Source organism: Apodemus sylvaticus, chromosome 23 (assembly GCF_947179515.1).
Source record: "Apodemus sylvaticus chromosome 23, mApoSyl1.1, whole genome shotgun sequence".
Lineage (NCBI taxonomy): Eukaryota > Metazoa > Chordata > Mammalia > Rodentia > Muridae > Apodemus > Apodemus sylvaticus.
Genome location: NC_067494.1, coordinates 34,825,885 through 34,853,307, shown reverse-complemented (window position 1 = coordinate 34,853,307; position 27,423 = coordinate 34,825,885). Strand labels below are relative to the sequence as shown.

Below are 27,423 nucleotides of genomic sequence, written 5' to 3'. Positions count from 1 at the left end.
GCTAAACAGGGCAAAGAAAGAACTCCAATCAGCCAGCCCGAAATTTGTCAACTGTAGAACACAGACACTCGGAGCCCTCTAACACTAGAGAGTGCATCTCTCAGAAAGCAGTGCTGTGTTGTGCATACAAGAACACAGGAATCTAACCTAGCATGGGTGCAAGAGGGAGGACCTTCCTAAATGACAAACATTAATAGACATCAGCAATCTATGAGAGAAAGGGAAGAGATGATGAAGAAGGAAGAAAAACCAAGTCACATGTGCTAAGGTGAAAAAGCATCCCAGTTGCACAGCCTAGATGTTGTGTCTTGTGGAACCACAGTTCTCTGAACAAATCTAATCACGATGAAGATCTCCAGGCTAACACATGAAAATCATCTCCCCATATAGCTAAATGACACACTCTTAGATCTTTAGAATAGATCTTTGGTAACTGTATAGGAGCCCTAATCTAAAATACAATTAATTTTTAGATATGTATCTAGAGATGCAATATCCCAATTGGTATCCAGTCTGGTTAAGAAACTGAACCATTGTGAACCTGTTGGCTAACTTAACAAAGGTCTATTCAATCACAGCTCTTTTTACAACTATAAATTTTGTACTTGGTTGGGATTACTTCCAGATGTAATTTAAGTCTTTATTCAGACTTAAGAGAGCTTGATACATATGGTATCATAAGGTCATATCTGGTATCTTGTGCAATAAATGATACCACTTTACAAAAGGCACTTTATACTGGTCTTTATAAATGACTTTTGAAATATATACAGGACTTTATAAAATGAGATGTTTTCATAGGCTATGATTTTAGGGTAAAATGTATCTCAAAGTTAATTAATAGAAACAGACAGGAAGGCACACATTCTCAGTACATGTAGACAGACCCTGGTCAGTTGATGGGGAACCCTAAAAAGACACTACTTCATGTTGAATCATGTGCCTGCAGAATTCATATTTTGAAACCTCAACCCCCAGGACCTTAGAATGTATCTGTCATTAAAAACAGGGCATTTGAAGAGCTAATTAAACTTAAACAAGGTAATAAGGATAAGGTCCTAATCCAGTATAACTGGTGTCCTTACAAAAAGAGGAAGAGAGTGTGTGGGCAGAGGGAAGGTCATGTGAGGACAGGCGGAGGTGGCAGGGTGCAAGCCAAGGAGAGAGGCACCAGGAGAAATCACAGCTGCCAAACAGACCACAGCCTTCCAGCCTCCAGTACCAGGACAAGACTGGTTTATATAGTTGTGCCAACTGATCTGTGGTGTTTTCTTACAGCCAGGCTGTAAAGTGGTGAATTTTACCCCCAAAAGAAAAATTCATGTATTGAACCTTAAGCATCCAAAATGATATTTGGAACAGGTACTTTATGAGAATAATTAAAATTAAATGAAGCCAGAGCTGGAGAAATGGTAAGTTGGAGATTAAGAACACTGACTGCCCTTTCAGAGGACCCCAGTTCAATTCCCAGATCCCCCATGGAGGCTCATAACCACCTGCCCCTCCAATTCCAGGTGATCAGATGCCTGTCTCTGACCATGGGTACCAGGCGTGCAATCAGTGACAAGTCGTATACTCACTCAAAGTACCCACACACATATAATAGAATTAAAATTTAAAATTGGCTTCATAAGTCAGAAGAGTAGGCTCCTTACCTGAAGGACCTGTTGTCCTTCTAAGAAAGAGAAAGATGAATGTATAGGCAGAGAAAATGCTATATAAAGATACTTTAGGTCTGAAGAGAACAGAAACCAAATTTTCTAGCATGTGAACCTTAGATGTTTAGCTTCCAGTAATGTGAGAAAATTAATTTTGACATTTAAACCACCCATGGTGTAGCATTTTCTTATGGGAGCTCTAGAACATTAATGCAGACACACACTCTGTTGTCACACACACACACACACACACACACACACAAGTATGTGCTGACACAGGCTGGACCAACATATCTTCTGGAATCTCTCTGCATTCCTATTTGAAAACAGAAGTCTTACAGTGTGCCTTTGTAAACTGAAATTTTTTATTGGACCAAAAATAAGGGTGCCATATTTATATTTATATTTATATTTATATTTATATTTATATTTATATTTATATTTATATTTATATTTATATTTATATTTATATTTATATTTATATTTATATTTATATTTATATAGCCAGGATGGCTTTGTCTGAATATTACTTAAGAATCAAAAATAATAGAATGGTTTTTCAGAAGGTGGGGTCAATGGATGGCTGCCATCACATTTTTCAAAATGCTCTAGACATTTATAAAGCAATCTTTCATCTTTCAGAGAGAGTGATCACAGCTTAAGTTACCTGTAGTTAGCGAAGAAGAAACTTGGACTCACGGTCCTTATCCAGTTCCTACCTGAACTTTTCTTCATGCGGCTGCTACATTCCTGTCACTTGTCAAATCACGGTAGAAGCTTTCTGTGAGTTTAATTAAGCCTGACTAATTTTGCAGTACAAAGAAAGATGAAAAAGTCCTTAAATATTGAATCCATTTATGATTCAAGGTGTCATTTTTTTAAATGTGACTGTTCAATTCTTAGAATTAATTACCCTCTAAATTCAAGCTGCTTTTTAAGACATATAGTCATACCTCACACAAAGCATAAGTTCAACATTTCAACTCTTTTCTAAGAAACTATTCCAAGTGCTGCATCCAAATTCTAGCCACGAAACGAAATCATCTTTCCTGGTAAGCCATGTGATAGTCAACTATGCCTTCATCTCGATCTCCATTCCAGGTTTTTCCTCCTCCCTCTTTCTCCTGGTATTAGTCAGTTAAAACCTAGCTGTCCTTTGTGCTGGGGACATAGCTACATGTGAAAGCAGCTTCTCTGGTAAGCCTTAGGACCTGAGTTTGATCCCCAGGACACACATGGGAAAGGCAGAGTGTGGATTTGAGCCCCTGTAATCCTAATGAGATGGCTAATACTGACTGTCAACCTGACAGAGTCTAGAATGACCAAGGAGAAACATTCTTTGTACATGTCCATGATGGAGTTTCTACATTGGTTTAATTTAGATAGAAAGACTCACCCTGACTCTAGGGTAACGCCATACTGTGGGATAAGGTCCTAGACTTCACAAAAGGCAAGAAACTAACTGGTTGGGACCACTCACAGCTTTCTACCTCCTGAATGTGGCTGCATTATGGCCAGACGCCTCTATCTTCTGGTGCCCTCCCTTCCCTGCTGTGATAGAATCTATCCTCCAAGGGTGAAGTGAAAAATAAACCTTTTTCCCTTAAGTGGCTTTTATCAGTCTATTTTGTCAGCACAAAGAGACAAATAAGTATTAATGGTGAGATAGAGACAGGCAGAGGCCAGGGTTTACTATAGTGTACCCTAATTGAGCAGATTCAGGACAATGAGAAACCCTGTCTTGGAGGAAAAAAATGGATGATAATAGAGAAACAACATTTGAATGTTCAACATTCAACAACATGTTGAAGTTGAGTTCCACATATGCCCCTGCCCGGATCCGTTACTTTTAGCTCATCACAAGCTTTATTTCCTTCTAGAAGCTTTCCCTCCAGCTTCCTTTTCCTTCAGTGTCACCCTGGAGATGTCTGAATGCATCTGGGATTTGACGTCCATTGTGCAGTTCCCGTTCATTCTCTGTCACTACAGTGAAGGCTACCCAAGACAAAAACTGGTGCTCCACAGGTCAGCTTTGCAACCCAAGGACTCAAGAGAACCATGTAGAGAACCACATCTGGGATTATTTAACAATCCCACCCCACCCCCGCCCCCCACCCCCACCCCCCACCAAGAAAATTCTACTCTAGATTCCCATGCACAAAAATCCCTGAGAGACTGGATACACGAGGGTCCAGGAGAGCGCATGCCTGTGTACCCACACACCAGCAACCACATGATAAACATGTGTAGCAAATTCTGGGTGCTCGGAGATTTGTTGGAAGTCAGCAGCCCAACCACCCCTTCCAGCATCCCACGAGACACAGGGGTTATGGAAGGTGAAACTCACTAGGCTTCTTCAATGCCTTTTGATTGGATTTCTGATTTCCTCCGTAACATGCACCGATTAAGGAGACATGCAGCTGTTTTGTCCTCTGATACGGAAGTCTCTTTCGAGGAAAAGCCATCGCCTGGTCTCATCTGTCTAGCATAAGCTATAGCAACAGCACCTGCAATACCTTCCCCCAGTGAGACATGGCATAGTCCTCCTTCGCCCAGTACCTCCCACATGCCTTTGATGTAAAAATGCAATCTTTACCTTGGAAATATAAAACACTAAATGGTATGTTACAATTCTTGGTTTTGGTTGTTTCTAATTAAAAAGAAAATACTATATATCACAAACACACACACATACCCCCCCCCAAAAAAAACCAAGAGTAGTTAAAATTAGAGAGGGATTTACTAAGCCTCTACTTGATACACAAGAACCAGCCCTGGCCTACGGCAGCTCAGAAACCCAGCATCCGCAGCTCAGGCACCCCCAGATCAGGCATCTACAAATCAGGCATCTGCAGCTAAGGCATCGCAGCCCAGGGCGCTGTACTCACCGCCTTTCATCATGCCCACTTCATAGCACTTGCGCAGTCGGCAGGCCTGGCAACTCTTCCTCCGGTTCTTGTCAATGGTGCATTGGTTTGTAGCTGGACACATGTAGTCATTATGCCCTAATAGAAGTAGGAGGGTCAAATTAGTATCATTTCAGGAAACGGAAGAGGTCAGACTCTTACCCTCAGTTTCTGCCTCAGACTATTGCTTTGGCGTGGTGGTTTGGCCAAAGCCTCTCCCCATCACATGGACAGCATCCAGTGGGTTTTGTGTTGTGGTGCAGGAGAGGGAGGCTGGGGATTCTCATGGGCTAGGTAAGCACCCCAGCCCTGGACAGCACCCCACCCCCTGCAGGAAAATGCCATGAGGGCATCTTCCCAAGTCAGGGTCCTCTCCGTAAGCTCGGCTTTGCTTTGCTTTTTCATTAATTACATATTCAGATAAAGTGCAGAATGTTTAAATTCAAGTCAGAGAAGTAGGCTGGGTAGAAGTTAGTCTGTCAACTGCTAGCTACAGGATGCTGGCTATCTCCTGAGGCTCATTTTCCTCCTGTCTATGCTAGAAACATGATCACTACACACACACACACACACACACACACACACACACACACACACACACACACACCACTTTCCTCTAATTATGAACCCTCTCTCTGCTCTTGTCTGTTGGTTGTCTCCACCAAATGATTCTCATTGGCCTTGGATGTGGGCAAGCCCATCCCTCCACCCTATGTCAATGGCCTTTTGACCCTTCTGGACTCCTCAGAAATGTCTATGTGGGGTTACCTTCCCTTACCTCTCCTGAGTGGCTCAACACAGCCCTTGGTTCCACAGTTAGTTACCTCTCTCTAGCTGCTCCCATATGAAGTCTACATAATGCCAAACATTTCACAGGGGAAGTCTTCAGTTTGGGCTACAGACTAAGGGAAGGGTATGTTTTTCATTCTCAAAACAAAGCGGAAAAACATATTCCACGCACTACTTGAAATGCATCCTACAGGCCTCTACCCCTGTTCAGAAAGGGAAAGATGTAAGACAGGGAAATGTTTGAACACCGGACTATTTGTTTCTTTGCAACATAAAAAGCAGCCCCAAGTAGAACAGGTTGGGGTGGAGATTTTAAAAGAAAAGCAAGACTCCCTTTTAGATGTGTTTTATTAAAGCCACCATGTAAACTAACATCTTCTCTTGCATAAGAGAGACTGGTAAAGCCAGTAAGCAGGACTATGAATCTAAAACTGGTCAGAGACCCCACAGTGCCTGAAAAATCCAGGCAGAGTGTCATTATGTAGTCCAGCCTGGCACTGAACTCGCAGAGATTTGCCTGGAGTAAAGGCTTGTACCACTGTGCCCAAGCAAGTAGTAGAAGAATTGTTGAGGATGGCATAGAACAGGAGACAAGGTTGATTTGGGTTTAAGTTAGCCAACTCCAGGAAAATGGTTCATTATTCTGATACCCCAAGGAAATCCTTAATGGTTTACCTTTTCTGGTGTTTACAGAGAACACATTGATATAATTTAGCTCAAAAAAAAAATCTAAGTACACATTTAAGCCTCAGAAAAAATTAATAACTACTTAAACCAAACATTATGCTGACTCACTTTCTCTCTGACAGACAGGTATTTTGCAAGCAAGAAGGGGGGAAAGAATTGCTGTGAGTCAGATAACAATTGGTTGCCTCTCCTGTTTGGGCTGGCTGTTCCCTGGAGATGTCTATCTCCATGAAACCGGGTGAAATTCTTGAACTAACACGTCTAATCCATAAAGTGCATCTGTGTACTTGACTCCATCCCTTAGCAAGGACGAGAGCAGAGGCACCGGATTACAGCCACAATGCAGGGCTTTTCTGACAACACTCAAAAGAAGTTGAGCTGACTAATCAATAAACCGATTATAAGAGAGATTCTAATAAGTACATGTTTGCCATCGTCAGTCAGAACAACCCCTCCCTAACCAAACCCCAGCAATGAGTACTTTTAAGTCCTCAGTGATGTTAGATTAAAAGCAACAAAGCCAGCATTTCCCTTAATAAGTCTGTAAATGTCTGATGTTAAAGCAAGTATTTTCCCCAGCTCCTTCGCAAGCCCTATTGGGTCTTCTGAAAATAATTTATGAGAAAACTGTACTGAAGTAGAATTAATTTTTGAGAACCAATTCAATTATGTGAGTGAACCCATCCAATAATTGTACCACAGAGAAGAGTAGCTGCGGCCTTGTAATAACACTGGGAGAAGTAGAAAAGGATACAACCAAGATGCAATAGTCAAGTGAAGGGCTGGAAAGCTATACACTATTTTCTTTCCCGCCACGAATTAAAAGCCAGGCCTGGGAACGTGTTTCGGTGGCCTAGCAATTGCCTAGCATATATGAGACCTTGGGCTCCATCATTATCATGAGCAAAAAGAAAAAGAAAAAGGAATAAAAATCCTTCGGAGGTGCCAGGCGGTGGTGGCACACGCCTTTAGTCACAGCACTTGGGAGGCAGACGCAGGCAGATTTCTGAGTTCAAGGCCAGCCTGGTAAACAGAGTGAGTTCCAGGACAGCCAGGGCTATACATGAGAAACCCTGTCTCAAAAAGAAATCCTTTGAAGGAATATATACCTTAATACACATGACACCTGCGAGTCAGACCTGCCAGGCGAGCCTGGTTCCTGAGAAGCACGCGCTCCTGCCGCACGGGGACTATTCCTTCAGGATTCCTTTGTCTTGACTTTCTCCTTCTCGTCTATTCTCTGCCATAACAACTGCTTTGTTTTTAATCATTCTCACTCAGTTTATTTTTGTTATAAAAATAAACAAAGATCCATACGCAGACACTCAGAGGGAAGATAAACACAGGACTAATTAAAGCAAGCATTAGTTTAAGAGAAATCTAATACTGTGGACTTTTCTCTTTGACACTATCCCCCCTCAGGACATTTTGGCAGCTACCTCAGACCAGATCTCTTTGGGGGGCTTTAGGCGTGTCTGTGCACCCACCATCGGTCCACCACTGACCCTTAGAAACCCGCATTACCAGTCGAACTGACTACACTGCGGTTTGAATCTCAAATGTCTCCTGTCAGCTTGTATTTTGAATGTGTAGACTCTGGTCTGTGGCAGTGTTTCCAAGGCGGAGCCTGGCATGGGAAAGTAGGCCATTGGGGGTGGATCTTTGAAAGTTACACCCAAACAGGCTCTGTCTCACTGCTTCCCAGCCAGACACCAGGCCTGGCCTCAGACTCACGCCATCACAGATGGAGGCTTTCCTGCAACGACAGACGAAAGTCCTACAAACCCATGAGCCAAAATAATCATTCCTTTCCTAAGTTATTTCTGTTGGGTAGTTTGTCACAGCAACACCATAGTAACTGATACAATAACCATCTTCATTCACTGGCTGGCTGTCTCTTGTCAACTACCCAACATGAAGCCACACACTCAAGTCACAATAGGTTACCTCCTTCACTGGACCCTCCCACCACACCCCCACCACAAGGGCTCACCCTCACAGACACCAAGAGATGGAGATCAAATCAACCATTTGATTATTTTTCAAAACAAAGACGGTTATTTCAAATCAATACAAATGTGTGTATTTATGTGGGGTATGTGTGTGTACATGTATGTGTATATATGTACATGTGTGTAAATGTGTATATGTGTGCATGAGTGTGTGTGTGTATGTATGTTTGCATGTGTATTTATGTCTGTATCTGTCTATGTTTATGTCTGCACGTGCGTGCACATGTGTATATGTATGTATGTGTACATGTGTGCACATATATGCATGTGCAAAAGGCAGAGGTAGATTTGGGGTGCCTTTTTACATTACTCTTTTACTCCACTCACAACACTTTTTTATTTTAAAATTTTATTTATTCGTTAAAAGTTTCATGTGTAAGAGTACACAAGGAGGGACCCATGGCTTCAGCCTCATATGTAGCAGAGGATGGCCCTGTCAGACATCAGTGGGAGGAGAGGCCCTTGGTACTGTGAAGGCTCGATGCCCCAGTGTAGGGGAATGGCAGGACTGGGAAGAGGGAGTGGGTGGGTTGGTGAGCAGGGGGAGGGGGAGGGAATAGGGGGTTGGGCGGGGAAACCAGAAACGGGGATAAGATTTGAAAGGTAAACAAAGAAAATATCTAATAAAAAAGTTTGATGCATATAAGATGTTCCTTGATCGAAACCTCCCAACCCGGGATGCACAGTATCCTCTTCTATCTTGCCCTTCCCAGCAATTCCCTTCTTGTTTCCAGATCTTCCTGTCTTATGTCCCTTCACTGTGCATTTATCCGGGGCCTCCTGCAAGCACACGGATGAGGGCAGCTTCCTTCTCCCAGGGCTGTGTTCCTGGGAGGAGCATGGCTCAAGGCTACTACTCAGGTTTCAAGTGCACCACCGGAGAAACTCGCTCTTCTGCCACTCCGCCCCGCCCCACAAACCAAGCTTACTTTGTGTCAGATTATCCCAGCCCTGCACTGCCTTTTAATTGTCTGTCGGGATCCACAGAAGGGCTTAGGCTCGGCAGCCAATGAACCACCCCGGCTCATCACCACACTAAGCCCCCCACATCCTAGGGCACAGAGCAGAGCTCAGCGAGGACACCTCTACAGGAACCAAGCAAAGACACTAAAGCACTGGTTATCCCTCCCCTGACCTGTGTGTGCAGCCCAGGAGTCAGGAGGGGACAGGTGGGCTCTATAAAGGAAACAGTCACTGTGCTGGTCACTTTTTTGTTACTGTACTAAAATACCCTGATCAGAAGCAACTTATAGAAGAGTTTGTCTGGACAATTACAGTGTGGGATGAGAGGAGGGAAGGAAGGGGTAAGAGGAGGGAAAAAGAAAGAGGGAGGGAGAAGAGGAAAGGGAGAAAGAGGGAGATGGAGAAGAGAAAGGGGAAGGGGAGGGGAGAGAAAGGAGAAGAAGGGGTAGAGGGAGGGGAAGAAGGAGGACGGGGAAGGAAAGGGGGAGGAAAGGGGAGAGAGAAAGACAGAGGAGGGAAGAGGGAGGAAGGGGAACAGGGAGGAGGGAGGAAGAGGAAGGAGACGGGAAGGAGAGAGGGGGTGAGGGAAGGAGAGGGAAAGGGAGGGCAGGGGAACTGGGATGGGGGAAGGGGAGAGACAGAGACAGAGACAGAGAGACAGACAGAGAGACAGAGACGCAGAGCATATCCTAACTGCAAGTCGGCGAGGAGGGATGGAGCATGGCAGCAGACAGCTATAGGAAGATGCCAAGAAAGCACATCTTTACCCACAAGCATTAAGCAGAGCAATCAAACGGAAGTGGGGCAGGGCTACAAAGTCCCAAAACCCTCCCCCAATGACGTACTTCCTCTAGCAAGACTGCACCATCCCACAAATAGCGCCACCAACTGGTGACTGTTCAAGTCTCTGAGTCTACACCAGACATTTTTTTCATTCAAACCACCACAAACACTCTGAACAGAATGGGGGACGGATACCTAATGCTCGTTAACACAAATGAGCACTTAGCAGACTCATCATGCTTGAAGTCATGGAAGTCCGAGTGAGCTCTCAAGGATCAATGAAATCTAAGGCATTTAACACCTACGCCTCAAATAAAAGCCAGTTGTAGTCATTCTTGTCCAAAAGCCTCCCTAGAGAACCCCAACAACACTTTTCAAAATATTTTATTTGTTATTACTTTGCACACACACACACACACACACACAGAGTAAACATGCCTGTCAAGGTACTTGCAGGAGTGAATTCTTGCCTTTCAGCTTGCTGAGGCCGGATCTTTGACTAGGTGCTCTCCAGGCCAGGGAGTCCATGAGCTTCTGGGTAATAATTTTGTCCTTGCCTTCCATCTCTCCATAGGAGAGCTGGGATTTCCAATGCCAGATGCTGGCTGGATTTTGGCTGGATTGCTGTGAGCTGTGGGGCTTGAACTCAGGTCCTTAGCCTTAAGCAGTAAGTGTTATAACTCACTGAGCCATCTTCTCGGCCCAAATAACATGCCATTCTCATTTATGCCCTGTCATTTTGGACTCTCTCATTTTTAGCTCTTTAAATTTATTCATGTGTATGAGCGCTTTGCCTGAATGTGTACATGTGCACCACATGCATGCCTGGTGTGGAAGTCAATAGAAGGGGTTATATCTCCTGGAACTGGAGTTAGGGGTGGCTGTAAACCATTATACTGGTATAAATGAGAGCCCTTAACCACTGAGCTACCCCTCCAACCCTGAAATGATTTATCTATCCTTATTGTATGTGCATTGGTCTGAATGTCTGTCTGGATAAAGGTGTGAGATTCCCTATAACTAAAGTTACAGACAGTTAGGAGCTGCCGTGTGGGAGCTGGGAATTGAACCTGGGTCCTCTGGGAGAACAGCCAATGCTCTTAACCACCAAACCAGATATCTTACTGATACATTTATTAAGGTGACACCCATGTACTCCACCTACATCTACCTTCTCTTTATTAGAAACCCTAACCAAAATTTTCCATCAAATTAGCAAGAGTTCATTAGAATTCGAATGTTATGCCTAAATAGTTTAAAGATGGCAAATAAAAACTAAAATCTGGATTTATTTCTTTAAGTATCAGCATATATTTTTAGAGTATTAAATACAGCTTTAAATCTTCTGTGGATTTACATTAGGCTTACGTTTAGATCCTGCAGACATCGAGGCAAAAGAAAACTGACATTTTAATTCATTAGTAAAGGGCTATGCAGACTCCCTGTGACGTGACAGACTTACTTACATTGCAATAAACCTGTCACACACTAAACATCACATCTTAAAAATGTGCTCAGTACATCACCCTAGTTATATAACACTGATGTCCGATTTTTACCACTGTGGCTATCTGACGTGGTGACCAATGCTATTTCTAGTCATCACAACCAGAATCAGATTGCACATCTCTGGCTTGAAAACAAATCAAAATTCATCATCAAATGTGTGTCTACTGAATACATAAGCTTTTTATTGGATATTTTATTTATTTCCATGTCAAATGTTATTCCCTTTCCTGGTTTCCCCTCTAGAACCTCCTATTCCATCCTCCCCCCCCATTTCACCCCCAACTCACCACCCTGTCATTCCCCTACACTGGAGTCATCGAGCCTTCACAGGACCAAGGGCCTCTCCTTCCATTGATGTCCAACAAGGCAGATGCCAAGAAGTGCTTGCTGACAGGAGCCTGATATAGCTGTCTCTTGAGAGGCTCTGCCAGAGCCTGACAAATACAAAGGTAGATGCTTGCAGCCAACCATTGGACTGAGCATGGGGTCCCCCATGGAGGAGTTAGAGAAAGGACTGAGGGAGCTGAAGAGGTTTGCAACCCATAGGAAGAACAACAATCAACCCACAAGATCCCCCAGAGTTCCCAGGAACTAAACCACCAACCAAAGAACACACATGGAGGGACCCTTGGCTCCAGCTGCATACATAAGCTTTTTCACACCATTGTCAAACTTAATAAACATAGAGTCAAACGGTCAGGTGAGAGGGATCATCATTATTCTTCAGGTCGTAAGGTATGGAAAACATGTCAACACCTAGTTCTGGGAAATCGTAGTTTGAGATTGTTTTGAGAAAATTCATACATGGACTGATTTTCAAAGGTCTGCTATACAAACTAGGCACTAGGCAGAGGTGAGTTGCAGCCTTGCAGAAAGAGCAGGTCTCCTTATGAGTTCATCTCACTTGAGATCAACTAGTGGAATGTGGAGACCCTTTCACAAAGCTCTTTGGATCATTCTCTCCGTGATAGCCAACTTCTTCCGTTCTGAACATGATGTTCCAAGTGCTGTATAAAGCATGGATTGCTTGATTCAATCCCCCATCGACTTTACGAAAAAGGAATTAAATTAATCCACATCTTACAGTTGTGGGATTGTGATAAAGGTTTTAAAGCAGCTCAAAGCTGCCCAGCAAAACAGATGTATTTTGAATCAAGGTCTTCCTCCCATTAGAGACTGAACTGACCCATCCCTGCAGTCTTCAAATACTGAAGGCTCAACTTGTCCAACAAGCTCTTCGTTCAAGAACAGTATCTATTTTCCTTCTGGCAATTATGGTAGGGTTCTCAGCAACTATCTGACCAATGAGGGTTCTAAGACCAAGGATGCTTGTGCATAAAAAGGACAACGGGGCACTAACATAGCCAAGCTGATGTCACTCATTACCTATACTTTGAAAATATGCAAGATGTATTAAAACAAACTTATTATTGGACATTGGGATAAGGAAAAAACTTACATTACTTGAATGTGAGCCACAGACCAGGTATCTGGATACGATTTACATAGAATCATAGGTATTACCCTGCCTTACATCCTGAAGGAAATGGGGAATGCCTAAGTCTACTCCTGCCCAATAAGTGGAGTTTCATCCCAGGAGTTTCACACACATCAGTCACTAGTACCAAAGGAAGCAAATGCTATGAGAGGGGCCAAGCACAACTGAAAACCAGGTTCCGACAGTGCTTCTGAGACCACCAACAGAAGAAATGGAAGACTGTCAAGGAATTTAACAAGGTGGGGAAAGTTCAAAAGATTTTTAAGTGAATGTAGAAGTGTGGGAATGACTGACATAAAAAAGAAGGATTATAAGTACTCATAATTTTGCCCTAGAAGAATTCATATCAAAATAGATATTAATCATCTTTAAGTAGTAAAGAACATGAAGCTAAAGAAGATGAGAAGGTTTACACCGATTGCCAAATACCTGGGGCTACAAGAGGAGGAGGAAGAAGAGAAGGGGGAGGAAGGGGAAATGTAGGGGGAGGAGGGGGGAGGAGGAAGTGAAAGGCTCCTGCTTTGCTCCAGGATGTCCTAAAAATTGCCTTTACTGTTAATCAGGAGGAGGATCTGATTTATGAGGGAGGGTGGAAAGAGGGGGTGTAGAACAATTCTAAACATGTCAGGGGAGACATCAACCAGCTGTCAAACAGAGTATTATAAATGAAGTACTAAAACCAAGACAATGAAATTAGAGGTAAAATACTCAGTAATCCCCCTTTCAGGTACGTACTCAATGCGTGGAGGGGTTGGAGATTGAGGGATTGCCAAGATCAGGTTGGCCTGTGGGCACATCTGTGTGTTGGCAGGGGGCGGGGATTGTTAATTGATACGTGCGCCCAGCCCACTGTGGGCAGCACCATTCCCTGCGCTAAAACGTCCTGAGAAAGCTAGCTACACATAGGCCGTTCAGCAGGTCAGCAGGCAGCATTCCTCCACGGTTTCTGCTTCAAATTACTGCTTGAGTCCCTGCCCTGACATCTCTCACTGATGTAACCCAGTAGACAAAATAAATCCTTTACTGCCCTCAGTTGCTTTTGGTCAGTGTTTTATCACAGTGACAGAGATGAATAACAATGTCTTAGGCTCTATCATACCTAGACACACATGCTTATATACATAAGATTGAAAGCAGGAATCCAAACAGATATGTTTATGTGTATATGTAAGTGTACGTCCACAGTCAAAGCAACATTACTCATCATAGCCAAAAGGCAGAGATAACTCAGGGTCTACGGACTTAAATAAACATACAAAGGTGGTATATAAACACAACAGAACTAACATTTAGCTTTTAAAAACATTGACATTCCAATATAATATGACATGATTGAATCTGGAAAACATAATTCTAAGTGAGAGAAGTCAGACACAAAGGATAAAGTGACTCAAGATACAAGAAGTACCTAAAATAGTCACATTCTCAGAGACACACCTTGGCGATGGACTAGAGCTATCAAGATCCACAGCAAAGTGGGCGAGTAAGGGCTTAAAAGCCACCATTTCAACCTCCTCACGCAACTTCTGCTCGCACAACATAAATGAACCTAATTCCACTGAACTAAACACTTCCAATGGCTGAACTAGGACATTTTTGTGGTGTATAGTTTTTGTAAAATGAACTTGTAGCTGTCGTAAGTATCTATGCGAGAAAGCAGAAAAATGAATCAAGGTTGGTCTGATTGATCCGATTCTGATTTGGTCCTATGTGACAATCTCTATGGCCAAGGACTGACTGAATAGCAGCATACACCTCGGACTTCTCGTAAACTAGGTGATGTGCTTGGGGGGTTCAGCTCTCTGTCTCATCTCAACATCACAAACGATGAGTTGGGTTGCTCCAGCTACAGAGTCACAACTTGAGATGCCAGGGAGCTGACTAACTTGTTCAAGGTCTCTTGGCTGGTAAATGGTGGAACAATCATTAAAATGCAGATCTGTCTCATTCGTGGGTCTTGGGTTTTTTTTTTTTTCTTTTTCTTTTTAGAATACTGCCATGATTGGCTAAGAAGAAAACTCAATATTAACTCAGAATACTTAAGTATTGAATTATGCTCATAATGATAATGCAACAGCTAAATAAATCACTGTATCTTTGAAAAGCATTTTAGAATCAGCAATGTAATCATCTCCAGACTGATTCCTAACACTATCGTTCCCACCAAACAGGAAAGATAAACCACATGAAAGATTACATCTATCTATGCATCAGGACAAGTATACTTTTTCTTTTTATTCTAGAAAAAAAATCTCTTCAACATATTGGGGTGGAAAGAAAGACTAGAAAGGAAATTTTTGAGGAAATTAAACAAAAAACTTTCAAGCCCTTTGGAAGAGTAACTGCAACTGTGTGTTGGTAAATAAATCTCCACTCAGATATTGAAATGAATACTTTCTGATTCACAGCCCAGTGCAGTGAGTCAAACCAAATGAAATAAAATTTGGCTGTCTCAGTGAACACATTCCTAAAAGTCCAGTGAGGACATTCAATGGGCCCTGATTTGAACTATTTCACAACCACATCTGTATGTAAGCAGCATGCACCAGAAAAAGAAAAAGAAAAAGGAAAAAAGATCAAAAAGAAAAAAGAAAAGAAAAAGAAAAAAACCAGGATGCTTAATTATGCATCTAAAATTCTATTTTCACACAAGTCATTTCTAATTAATTTTTTCAGAAACAACACCCACCTTCAAATTGGATTTTGCTTTTATTTTGTAAGCGAACCAGAAAGTATTACTAATATCCAATTATATTCCCCAAAGATGTTTCGAAAGAAGGAATTCTAGGAAAGACAACAGCCCTGGAAAGTGTCCTTTTCTTCATAAAAAATTAAGTCAGAAGAAATTCTCTCTGTCCTTACGAGACCCCAGTCGACTGAAAATGTTGACGTGATACCTTTGGGTCCTGTCTCCATAGTCCATCTGCAAAGCCACAGCTGTTTCAAGCACCTGGCACAGAATCAAGCCAACAGCTGCGACAGAGCAGGATGGGCTCAGTGACCACCACCTCACCACAGTACCCCAGAGACAATGAGCTGCTTTCCATAATGCCTCTCCTAGCTCCACACACAAGTAAACGCTGGTATGCAGCCCAGAATAGGACCTCCTGAAATTGCTCTTTCTACTCCTATCATATCCTGCACAGGGTCTTGACCACCCTGAGAACATGGTGCCTTGCCCAAACACCAGATTCCAGAAGGTCTGGAGGACTGGATTGGGGGAGGAAAGAAAAAGATGGGTAATAGACAAGAATCAAAGAAAGGAGGGGACAGTGTAACCTTCAGGGTGACTAATTCAAAGGCAGGCAGCATTTCCTCTAACCTCCTGATCTTTTTTCTTTGGACTCTTTTCTTCTAGGAAGTTCTCCAAGCTTTCTTACCACATAAACTCTTTTAAAGATAAAACCCCGATGGCCAGAACTGGTAGTAAAAATTTCAAAGGGTTCTCATCCTGAGAGACAAGGAAAAGAAAATGTTCTTGCAATCTGAGAGACAGGATAAAACCCAGAGACCCTGAGCAGGGTTCTGCTGAGTTTCCTGGTCCCGGACAGTCAAGGATAAGATCCTGCTCCAGCTCAGGGTCATTTTGATGCTTTAGGGGGAGAGGAAAAGATTGTTTACTGTGACCAGATTGGTGCAGAGCATGGCGATGTGGAAGTCCTTCAAACTGCTGAGACCCTTTTTTAAATGAATTCCTGATTCACTAAGTGTTAAGAATTTCACCTATCTTTGGGAGTCTCTCCTAAGTTCTATTATAGGCAAAATTCTGCCTAGACATTCTGATGAAAAGTAAGGACAGAAAAGTCAGGCATTTAAGATTCCACAAATAAGGACTTCCCTAGCACACCTGCAGCAATAGTGCAGACATTTCTATTTTTCTTAACTTGACTAAGACCTCTTCAAAAATAAGGAGAGTGGCTAATCTACTTTATCAACCCCAACAATTGCTTCTGACTACTGGGAGTAAATCAATGTGAGTTTTCAAGATGACCATTTTTCTTTCTTTGACACTTAGCACAATAGCCTCAAGATTTCCCCATAGTCTTGTGAATGGAAAAAAAAATCCTTTTAATAAAAAATACTTCGATTCTACAGGTAATTTCAAAAGAGTAAAGAAGAAGAAGAAGAAATAACAGATGTGGTCAATGGGTTCAAAGTCTTCGTTCATCTTGTGGCCACTGAACAGTTAAAGGATGCACGAAGAAACGTGGATGGATTGGCGTGTAAATTTCGCCCAAGGTGGTATGCATAGTCCTCAAGCCTGAAGACAGTTTCTGAGAGGTGTGTCACAGAGGCCCTGCAGCCTAGCAAGGAGTAAAGTAAACCCAGCAAAAGCAGACTTGTCATTGAAACATACCCTCCCGGGCATCCAGATCACCCAAGTCAGTGTGTTCACACTTCCACCTGAGAGCATCGTCACCGATGACCTTCATCACACCGCTGGTAAAATGTTGTCCTTTCTCATGGACATCTGGGTGCTCAATCTAGAACCTTCCACTTCCTGTTGCGCTACAACAGTGGTTCTCAACCTGTGGGTCATGACCCCCCTTGGGGGGGCGTCACATATCATACATCCCAGTGATCAGAATTGTAAATGCATCACAATTCATAACGATAGCAGATTTACAGTTATGCATTTAATTTTATGGTTGAGGAGTCACCACAGCGTGAGGCACAATTATAGAGATAAAATATAGAGCAGAGACTGAAGAAAAGGCCATCCAGAGACTGTCTTACCTGGAGATCTATCCCATATACAGTCACCAAACCCCAACACTATCATGGATGCCAAGAAATACTTGCTGACAGGAGCCTGATATGGCTGTCTCCTGAGAGGCCCTGGCAGAGCCTTACAAATACAGAGGCAGATGTTCACAGCCAACCATTGGACTGAGCGCGGGGTTCCCAATGGAGGAGTTAGAGAAAGGACTATAGGGAGCTTAAGGGGTTTGCAACCCCTCCCCCACCAACACATTTCACCTGAGGCAAGGCAAATGCAAGAGCAAAGAAAGATGCTAGTAGAATTGTTATCACCGTTATTATTTTTAAAGATCCCCCTTGAAAAGGTCTTAAACTGAAAGATGTTTAACAAAGCCTGCATGGCCTCAGAAACTGTACTTAAGTGGAAGAGGCCTATCCCTGTGAGAATCACATAGAAAATTGAATATCTCTAAAAGAAAATCACAAAGACACTCCCAAAACTTGCGTTACTGCAACAGAATACTTTATTTCTGCCCTTAGGCCAAAAAAAAGCTGACCATTTTAAAAACACATTATTGTAAAGAATATTTCTGTATCTCTAGGTATCCTACAGTGACCAGGAGTCACCAGTGCTGAGCTCAGACTCCACGGAGCTTCATGTGTAATCCCAGGAGATCAGCTGAGGGAGAACTGACCCAAGAGAACCTTGAATATAACTATTTTCAGTAGAGAAGGAGAAAGAGGAGGAGAGGGACAGATACTCAAGATAACTTTCACACCCTTTTACCAACTGCTTTTAGCACAAAAGTTATACTATTCCCAAGAAGTGAAGGTGAAAAGAGTTGCAGAGTTTATTCATAAGTTGCTTTGGTAACACTGATATACGGAGTCAGAGCCAACGGTGAGGAAGGGCGGTGAGGATCATGCATTGTCTCTGGGCCAATGAACACATCTATCTCCTTCATGCACACCTTCTGATATGCACAGACCTCAGGACAAGCGAGTATGTGACCAAAATCACACTGATAACAGCCCAGCTGTCTCTTCCTTCCCAATTGAGAATGCATGGTTAGAATCAATATCACAGTTTGAGTAATTGACTAAAATGACAACATGGTTGACCAGCACTGCAGCTCTAACTACTGAAACTTTCAAGGTAAAGAAAGGAGACTTGTAGGATACAAGGTGAGAAAACAGCTCTCAACATCCTGGTGTTAAATTGCCTGACCAGCTGCAGATCACATCTGGAAGAGATGTATTTGTTTCTTTGTTTGTTTGCTTTCTTGCTTGCTTGCTTTTGTTTTTAGTTTTTGACAGTTTATAAACATTTGGAATTTTATTTAAAAAAAAAAACACAGCCATGAACATTGTTACAATTAGAGGCCTCTTGGTTCTCCACAATGATACTGAGCATGCGCACAAGGGATTCCCACTGCTAAGTCCTAAAACAACCATCTTAAAAAGAAAAACAAAACAAAAAACTCAGCACACTACTATTTAACTTGACTAGAGACCTGAAGATCTGCATTGATGACCAGATTATTTTTTAAACCAGGAAATATTATCAATTTATAATTCCATATGTATAATGTCGGTGACAACATTGTTTATTCCTTGTCTGTACTTTAGTATTTTCACCATATGTAAAGAAATATTAAAACAAGTTAAACAGTAGCTATGTTTTATTATGTGAGGGATGGATGCTTATGGAGAAGAAAACAATGCTGGCAAATAAAAACCAAAGGTTATCCTTGATCCTGTAATTCGTAGGTAGTTGCTACTTATATGTTAAAGGAAACATTTCCAAATATCGCACATACTTTACATAAATAGGTAGGTAGGTGTAGAGGAATACATGATGAATGCATGCATAGATGATAGATAGATAGATAGATAGATAGATAGATAGATAGATAGATAGACAGACAGACAGGCAGGTAGACAAACAAATGATAGATAGATAGATAGATAGATAGATAGATAGATAGATAGATAGATAGATAGGACTGATAGATACATGATAGATATATATACAGAAAGATAGATGAGAGATAGGACATAGATGGATGATAGAGATTAATAGATTGATAAATGAGATAGGAGATAGATATAGATAGATATAGGTTAATATATGGATAGATGAGATAGGAGCTAGATATGCAGCTCGAAAATGTACATATATATGAATATATATGATAAATATACCAATATATGCACTAGTATATACACATACACATAAAAGTTTATAAAAAGTATTTGATACAAATCCTTTCTCTTGCATTCTGTTCAGAAAAAGCAGCCACCCATACAGTATTTCATCAACAATAGCTGTCTTATAGAGCCCTTGACAGCACTTTTACTTCTCAGAAAAATGGAGTTCAAACCAAAGCAGGTGACTATGGTGTCCTGATTTGATTTGATAACGAGATACGGGAGTGAAAGTAGGATAAAAGGAGAAGGGCCACCTTGTCGCCAAAGATTTCCTAGCATCCATCTGATCGTCTCAGCTCCTCCCATGGATTTACAGTCAGGAGGCACACAGTCAACGGAAGACAAGGGATCCTATTGACAGGGTCTAGATCCACATGTTTCTTCTGACTCTTATGTGTACAGCATTTTATTAGAAGTGCCTACCATAAGGAAAGTATTTGAAAGAACACAGGGAGAAAGAAGGGGAACCTTTCAAATACTCTGTAATACAATTGATGAGAACTTATCAATTTTTTACCTTCTCTGAAACTGGTTATCACTGCCATGATTTTATGAATTAAATGAGGTATTTTATGAATTAAATGAGGTATCTACATTTACCATCTTCTGATGGCTCATGTTGCATGGAAGTATAACACCAGTTCTTAGAAATAAAGTCTCTAGCAAATGTTCAAAACACTACTGGGCATGGAGATTGGACTCAGTGGTTAAGGGCATGTACTGTTCATGTAGAAAATGCAAGTTTGAGTCCCAGCTCCCACATTGGGTGGCTCACAATTATTACAGTTCCAGGAGATCCAATGCCTTTTGGTGGCCTCTGTGGGTACCTGCACTCACATGCACACAATTACACACACACACACACACACACACATATATATGTATATATATATATGTATATATATACACATACACATACGTGCACGCGCGCGCGCGCGCGCGCGCACACACACACACACACACACGGATACTCAGATGCACACACACAGAAAGACACACACATACACAGCCCAGACATACACAACACACACACACAAACAGATATACACCCACATAGACATACACATACACCAGGACACACACATACACATAGCCAGACATGCACACAAAGACACACCAACACACACACATAATTTTAAGACAAACACCCTCCATAAATAACTAAGGAAGAGTTCAAGAATATCATAAACATAAAAAAAATCACAGAATCTAAGTTATAATTACCCAAACAACTCTTTACTTGGAACCAACTGCTTTTCTCTGTATTATAATAAAACATAGTACTTTTATTTCTACTATCAATGCATTATCTATCACTGCAGTGGAAGGAGTATCTTAATATTTTATTAATGTTATTCCCACGTTAAGCTTTAATACTAAGTTGAAATTGTATATCGTACACACAGCCCAGAAAGACAGCACCAGCCAAATTCTGGATTTGTCACTGGAGACTTCTTGTTCATGACAAGGAGAGAGTGGTAGAGCTGGAATGTGTTAGAATTACGTAACAAGTAGTTTTAAAGCATGCAGGGTTCTAACATACTATCTACTGTTGTACTACTACACAGACCATGCAGGACTAGACGAATGATGACTAAAAACAAATTCCAGGATATTAGCAACAAAAGTGATGCCTTTAATGTGCTTTGGACAGAAGCTAGTTGAGACACTATCTCTTCCATAATGTTGTCTAGTTTATTCTAGAGCAGTGTTCTCGCCCAGACTCTGAACTTCTAACCTTTCTATAAGAGTCTCTTCTCCATCCCCAAGGCAGTGGGGCATCTCTTCTAGTGCTTTTTCTATCAGTGGCCAACTGGACCCTTCATTAGATTGCACATAATGGCCGGGCAGTGGTGATGCACGCCTGTAATCTCAGCACTCTGGGAGGCAGAGGCAGGTGGATTTCTGAGTTCGAGGCCAGCCTGGTCTACAGAGTGAGTTCCAGGACAGCCAGGGCTATACAGAGAAACCCTGTATCGAAAAAAACAAAATCCAAAAAGACCAAAATCAAAACAAAACAAAAAAAAAAGATTGCACATAATGTATCATTAAATTTCCCTTGCTGTTGCAATGAAATGCCGGACAATAAATATCTGTCGCATTAAAGCAACAGGAAAATATAAATTCCTTAAATCAACAAGTTAGTCCTCTCCGGGAAAGAGGTTTTGAGGAACCTGAGTAGGAAAGTGCCCGTGGGTATAAATGCTGAGAAGGAAGAAGGAAGGAGAGTGGGGAATTGGAACGGAGACAGTGGGGGTGCAGTGAATCTACAGCAGCTCAGAGAGTATAAAGTGTTGCAGGTGCTGGAAATCAGAAGAAACCCATCTCCACGGTGATTTTATTGCATTGGTTAATGGGAACATCCAGGCATAATTATTTTCAAATGTATTCCCTTATTGCTACCTCCAAGGTGTCAAAGGAACAAATAATTACAAATTCGGATCACCTTATGAACTATACTTTATCTTCCACAAAATATAAGGAGAATATTTCATGCATTGCTTAGTGAAGTACCATAGAGAGGGCTGGCCACATTTAAAATGATTACATTTACATTTTAACTACACAGATCATATCTATAAATGTAACCCAGTCACTCACCCATACATCCTTAACTAATTGGATGCCGTTCAATTGCATTCATTCTTTACCTCCTGGTACATGATTTGAAACTGTCAGTACATCAGACAAGGGTAATGTGCATTTGGATAAAATTTAAAATCCATTTACTCCTTCTCAAAGCAAATAGAGAAAATGAGTGCCTATTACAGGGAGAGGTTGTAATTTAATAATTAAATTGTGTTTCCCATTCCTTGTTTCTTAGCAAATGAAGGCTAAAATCTTTTTTATTTCATCTAAGGGAAGGTGGACATATGGGGGAAACAGTAATCCTTCCTTCCCTGCATGTCTTTCTTCCAGCTTCTTCGGACCATGGACATCTTCTGCTTTGAATGAATCAGATCTGCTCGCTAACTCACACATGCTGCAGGCTTAACATAGAAGACAAAGGAGGTTCTACAGCCCAGACAGCAGGTTTATGAAATAGATTTTCTTTGTGTATGATATTGTTTTCCCCACAAAAACATCCAGGCAAGTAACAGTTTCCTCTGCATGTTTGGTGCTGCAATAGCATAGGATGCGGCCCAGAAATGATCTTCCTGTTCTTCAAAGTATACTTTCCTCTGAATGAGTGGGTGTCCAAGAACAAGCCTTTCATTTTTAAAAGGATATAAAGGTGTCAACAGTCGTTTTCTACAAAGAACAGAGAATTTAGGGAGGATTAAGGCTGTAGACCATCACCGTAAGGCTTGTAAGGACAAGGCAGCCAATACTTTTGAGGGCTAGTTAATACCCTTTGAATATGTGCCCATTAAAGGCTGTCTATAATTTTTGTGGAAAATTATTGCCATTCATAAATGGAGCTTTTTAATGGATTGTTGATGAGTTTAACTACTATACATCGGCACAAGCTACCACTTTAATGGAAATAGTCAGTGCCATGACCAGAAGAGAACCACTTAGTAGGGAAATTGGAAATTTAATTTCAATCAGATGAACAAAAAAAGTGAAGAAGAATACTCCAAGTGGTAGCATTTAAAAAGAAAAGAAAAGAAAAAAAAAACCACCAGCGATTAAAACCATTTGGAACCTTTGATTACCCTTCGAAGGCATTTGTTGCCATGGTTTTTAAAGACTCCTGAAAGCCTCAGCTGTGTCCACAAAAGCTGCCAAGAAACAGGAATCTATACTGATTTCATTTGTCAGCGACATTTTATCTTAATTATCTCCAAGATAAAGATTACTTGGCCAAAAGGAAGAAAGAAAGGGAACAAAATTGGACCGGAAGCAACGTCATCTCACAGGTAGAAGGAGTGTGGCTCTTCTCTTCCTACAGTTTCTCTAGATCCACAGATCGATGCATATCGTGCACGCGTCTAACCCAATGTATCAATGAGAGTGGAGAGCTACAAGCATTTAAAACCAATAATGTAGTTAGGAATGGTATCACGTTTGTCATCCCTGCTCTCAGGAGGTGGAAACAGGAAGATCACAGGTTTGCACTATATGCAGCATTTGAATGCTGCCAACAACAAACCATTAACAAGATCAGTCCCGAGATTTCGTCTACAGAAGGTTTTCAGGTCTTGAGTTTCGTGCTGTATCTTTCTTTCTCTCTAATGTGAATCAAGAGTCAAACATCTAGCAAAACTATCAGTGCCTAAAGCGAATACCTATCTTTGAGGAAGGTTCATTGTAAAGTTTTTCCCTTGAAAGTTATGTAACCAGTTCCTCTGTGTGCAGATTTATACTGTGCCTCTGGTCTCCATAGTCTTGTGTCTTTATGGCACAAGTATGCATGTTGTCACGAGATGAACAATCAAGACAGAATTCTGACAAGTCAAGGGTTAGGCAAGCTCTGAGACTCAAGACAGGCCAATGAACTCCAACAAGCTAACCCAACTTCAAAAACCACCAGTCTTAGTGCCTTCATCAGCATCATTTAAATGTACATACTACGTCCTGTGCTCCACTGTTTACAGTTTAACGTAATGGTACCAGGATAGTCTTTTTTTTTTTTAACCTTAACATTCTAAAGTGCATCACACGGTAACGAATTCACAATTTTCCTGTCCATCAGGTTCTTGGGAACACACTTTTGGTAAGGAAGATGATATTTTCACAAGGTTTCAGGAAGGTCTAGAGATAGCATGTTCTTCATAGGATCAAAAGGAAGATTTTGGATTTTCTGCTATGATTTGAGTAAGTGTCTCCTACAGGCACATGTGGAAAAGGTTTGGCCCCAAGCTCATGGCACTATTGAGAGGTGTTGGAGCACTTACGAAATAGAGGCTACTGGGAACTCTTCCAGTCACTCACTTAGGGTGTGTTCTTTCTCTCTGTCCCAGACATGAGTTGATAGGTCCCCTCCACCACGTCTGTTCCTGCCATAATACGCTGCTTTCTATATCCCCAAAAGTGGAATATCCAACTGACCCCACATTGAAATCTCTGAAACTGGAAACCAAGACAAACCAAACCCTTCCTCTCTAAGTTCACAATCTCAGTAGTTTCTGAGCAATAGAGGTTGCTCAGAATAGAGGTTGATAGTTAGCTTTATCATCATTTAAAGCATGCTGTCTTCGCCACGAAGCCATTCTTCTCATCAAGTTCCTTTAAAATTAACTGAGAAAATGACTCCAATCCCCATCCGCGGACTAGAGCAGAGTGTCACTTCTATTCTGTGGCCGCTGAATATCTCTGTGTATCAAGACATGCTGGCTCTCTGTGTACCGAGCTATCATCTGTCTCCAACTTGGCGTGTCTAGTGTTGAACTTCCTTTGTGTCTCAGTTCATTGGCCTGTCTCTTAATGTTCCCTCTTCATTCATTCCCCTTTGAACATCATTGATTCTTTCCACTATTATAAAATATGTTTATTTACTTTAATAAGGTATGCCTTATTTCATTAGGCCTCCCATTCTATTTCCTTTTGTCCCATTTTACAAATACCACGTATCTTTGAACAATTGGGTGAGCTGACTACCACCCTATTCATCTCGATGCTTCCATTTTCCCCCCATTCTCTCCTTCCTTTTCTTCTCTCGTGCATGCTGCTGACAGTCTACACTTTACCAGAGACTATTGTACCATACTAATACCTTACTGGCAAAACTGATGACTTTGTGTTACCTAAACCAGTCCAAGTGGAGGGTAACTCCATCTGTGCTTTCTCCTGTTCATTGAGACGAAATCTTAATTTGGTACCAACCTCTGAGGAGCTCACAGCCAGAATGAGAATAATGGTTGTATGCAAATGCATGCAGCCCAATGGAACAGTGTCTTGTGGAGCTGCCAGAAGACAGAGAACTTATGAACCAGTGGGTGAGATATTTTTATGATAGTCATGTTTAATGAGTTTAAAAATCCTGACAGGTTAAGACTGAGCAGGACAACCAATAACTGGTCGAACTTGAGACCCCTCCCATGTTCAAACACTAATCCTTGACACTATTAATGATACTTGGTTATGCTTGCAGATAGGAGCTTAGCATAACTGTCCTCTGAAAGGCTCCACCTAGCAACTGACTGAAGCAGATGCATGGATCCACAGCCAAATATTGGACAGAGCTTGGGGAGTCTTATGGAAGAGTTAGGGGAAGGACTGGGGGACCTGGAGGGGTAAGAACTCCATAGGAAGGCCAAGAAATTCAACTAACCTGAACCCCTTGGTATGCTCAGAGACTGAACCATCAACAAAAGAACATAAGCAAGTTGGACCTAGACCCCCTATGTGCTGATGTGCATCTCGGTCTTCATGCAGGTTCCCAACAACTGGAGCAGGGGCTGTCCATACATCTGCTGCCTGTCTGTGGAATCTATTCACCTAACTGGGCCGCCTTGTCTGGCCTCAGTGGGAGAGAATGCAGCTAGACTTGGAGAGACTTTACATGCCAGAGTGGGGGAACACCCAGGGGACCCCTCCATACTCTCAGAGGAGAAGGGGATGAAGATGGGGAAAAGGAATGTGTAAGAGGGGCTGCAGGGGCAGCGATCAGGATGTAAGGTAAATAAATAAATTAATTAATGGGGAAAAAAGACTGGGCAGGAATTCTTACTAATAAACTGATGAGCCATCTAGCCTGTGTCATGTCAACCACATACAAGTGAGTACGGATAGCGACTTTAGAACATCTCAGAACAAAAGCCAGAACGAGATATGCATAAGTGACTCCTCACACTGTTGTTTAAGGATTACTCTTTGAGCAGTCCAACTTGTTAAGGGATTGTATACTAAGGATTGACAAGTTTGGTGGTTTCCTTTGAGAGTATTAATAGAAAGACAGTGTGCGGAATGGCTCATGGGAAAAGAAAAGCAAAACAAACAAATGGTGTAGGAGAGACAGACAGACTGACATGCTGTGATTATCGTGGTCGAAGGAGCCAAGTCTGAATAATGGGATTTGGGTGGGTACGTGTTTAAACAGTAAGCTTCAGTAGAAACATCCAAGATTTCTGCTGGAAACGTTAGAGATGAGGGCTGTCTGAGACAGTAGTGAAAGAATGGGCATGCCTCCTAGCCAGCAGATGCTAGTGGGATAAGGAATCAACCCGGAGTGACTACGTCAGGATGAGGCAGGGGTCAAGTTAGGAGATATTTACTTAATCATGAAACAGTGGGCTTTAAGTGTAGAATAGGTTTCCTATGTCTGCCATAATAAAGCACCACAAATGAGTGCCTTAAAATTCCACAAAAACATTGTCTCCTGGGGATACAATAGAAATTTCTGAAATAAAGATGTGGGCAGAGCAGAGCTTGCTCTGTGCCCCTGCCTGCCCCTGGTGTTGGCCAATGAGCCTTTGTGTTCTTTTCCTTTGTAGATAGATGACTCCAATCTCTTTCCATCATCATACTTGGCTGTCTCCACACCCCCTCTTGTCATAAGGCTATCAAGGGCATTAAGTTAAAAGCTCCGGTGCTTCAGAATGACTTCATTGATAAATTATGTTTTCCACAACCTTATTTTACAGATGTGTCACATTCTGGGGTATGAGAAGTTAAGGGTAACTACAGCCTTTTTTGTGGGGACACTGTTAAATCCACATCGGATGTGAACAAAATCCTGGAAAACTTGGGAGAAGAGAGAAGGAGGGGAAGTCAGAAGCAGATATGGGGATAGGAGCCACTTACAGAGCTAAAAATGGAAG

At 41.9% G+C, this 27,423-nt stretch overlaps 1 protein-coding gene across 1 annotated transcript in view; it reads right to left on the bottom strand.

The window, feature by feature from the left end:
- The window catches only part of Esr1 (estrogen receptor 1), a 347,754-nt gene that overhangs the window by 174,954 nt on the left and 145,377 nt on the right, over positions 1-27,423 (bottom strand). The window contains exon 4 of the mRNA XM_052169737.1: positions 4,547-4,663. Coding sequence (XP_052025697.1) covers positions 4,547-4,663 — 117 coding nt within the window. The remainder of the gene's footprint in view (positions 1-4,546; positions 4,664-27,423) is intronic.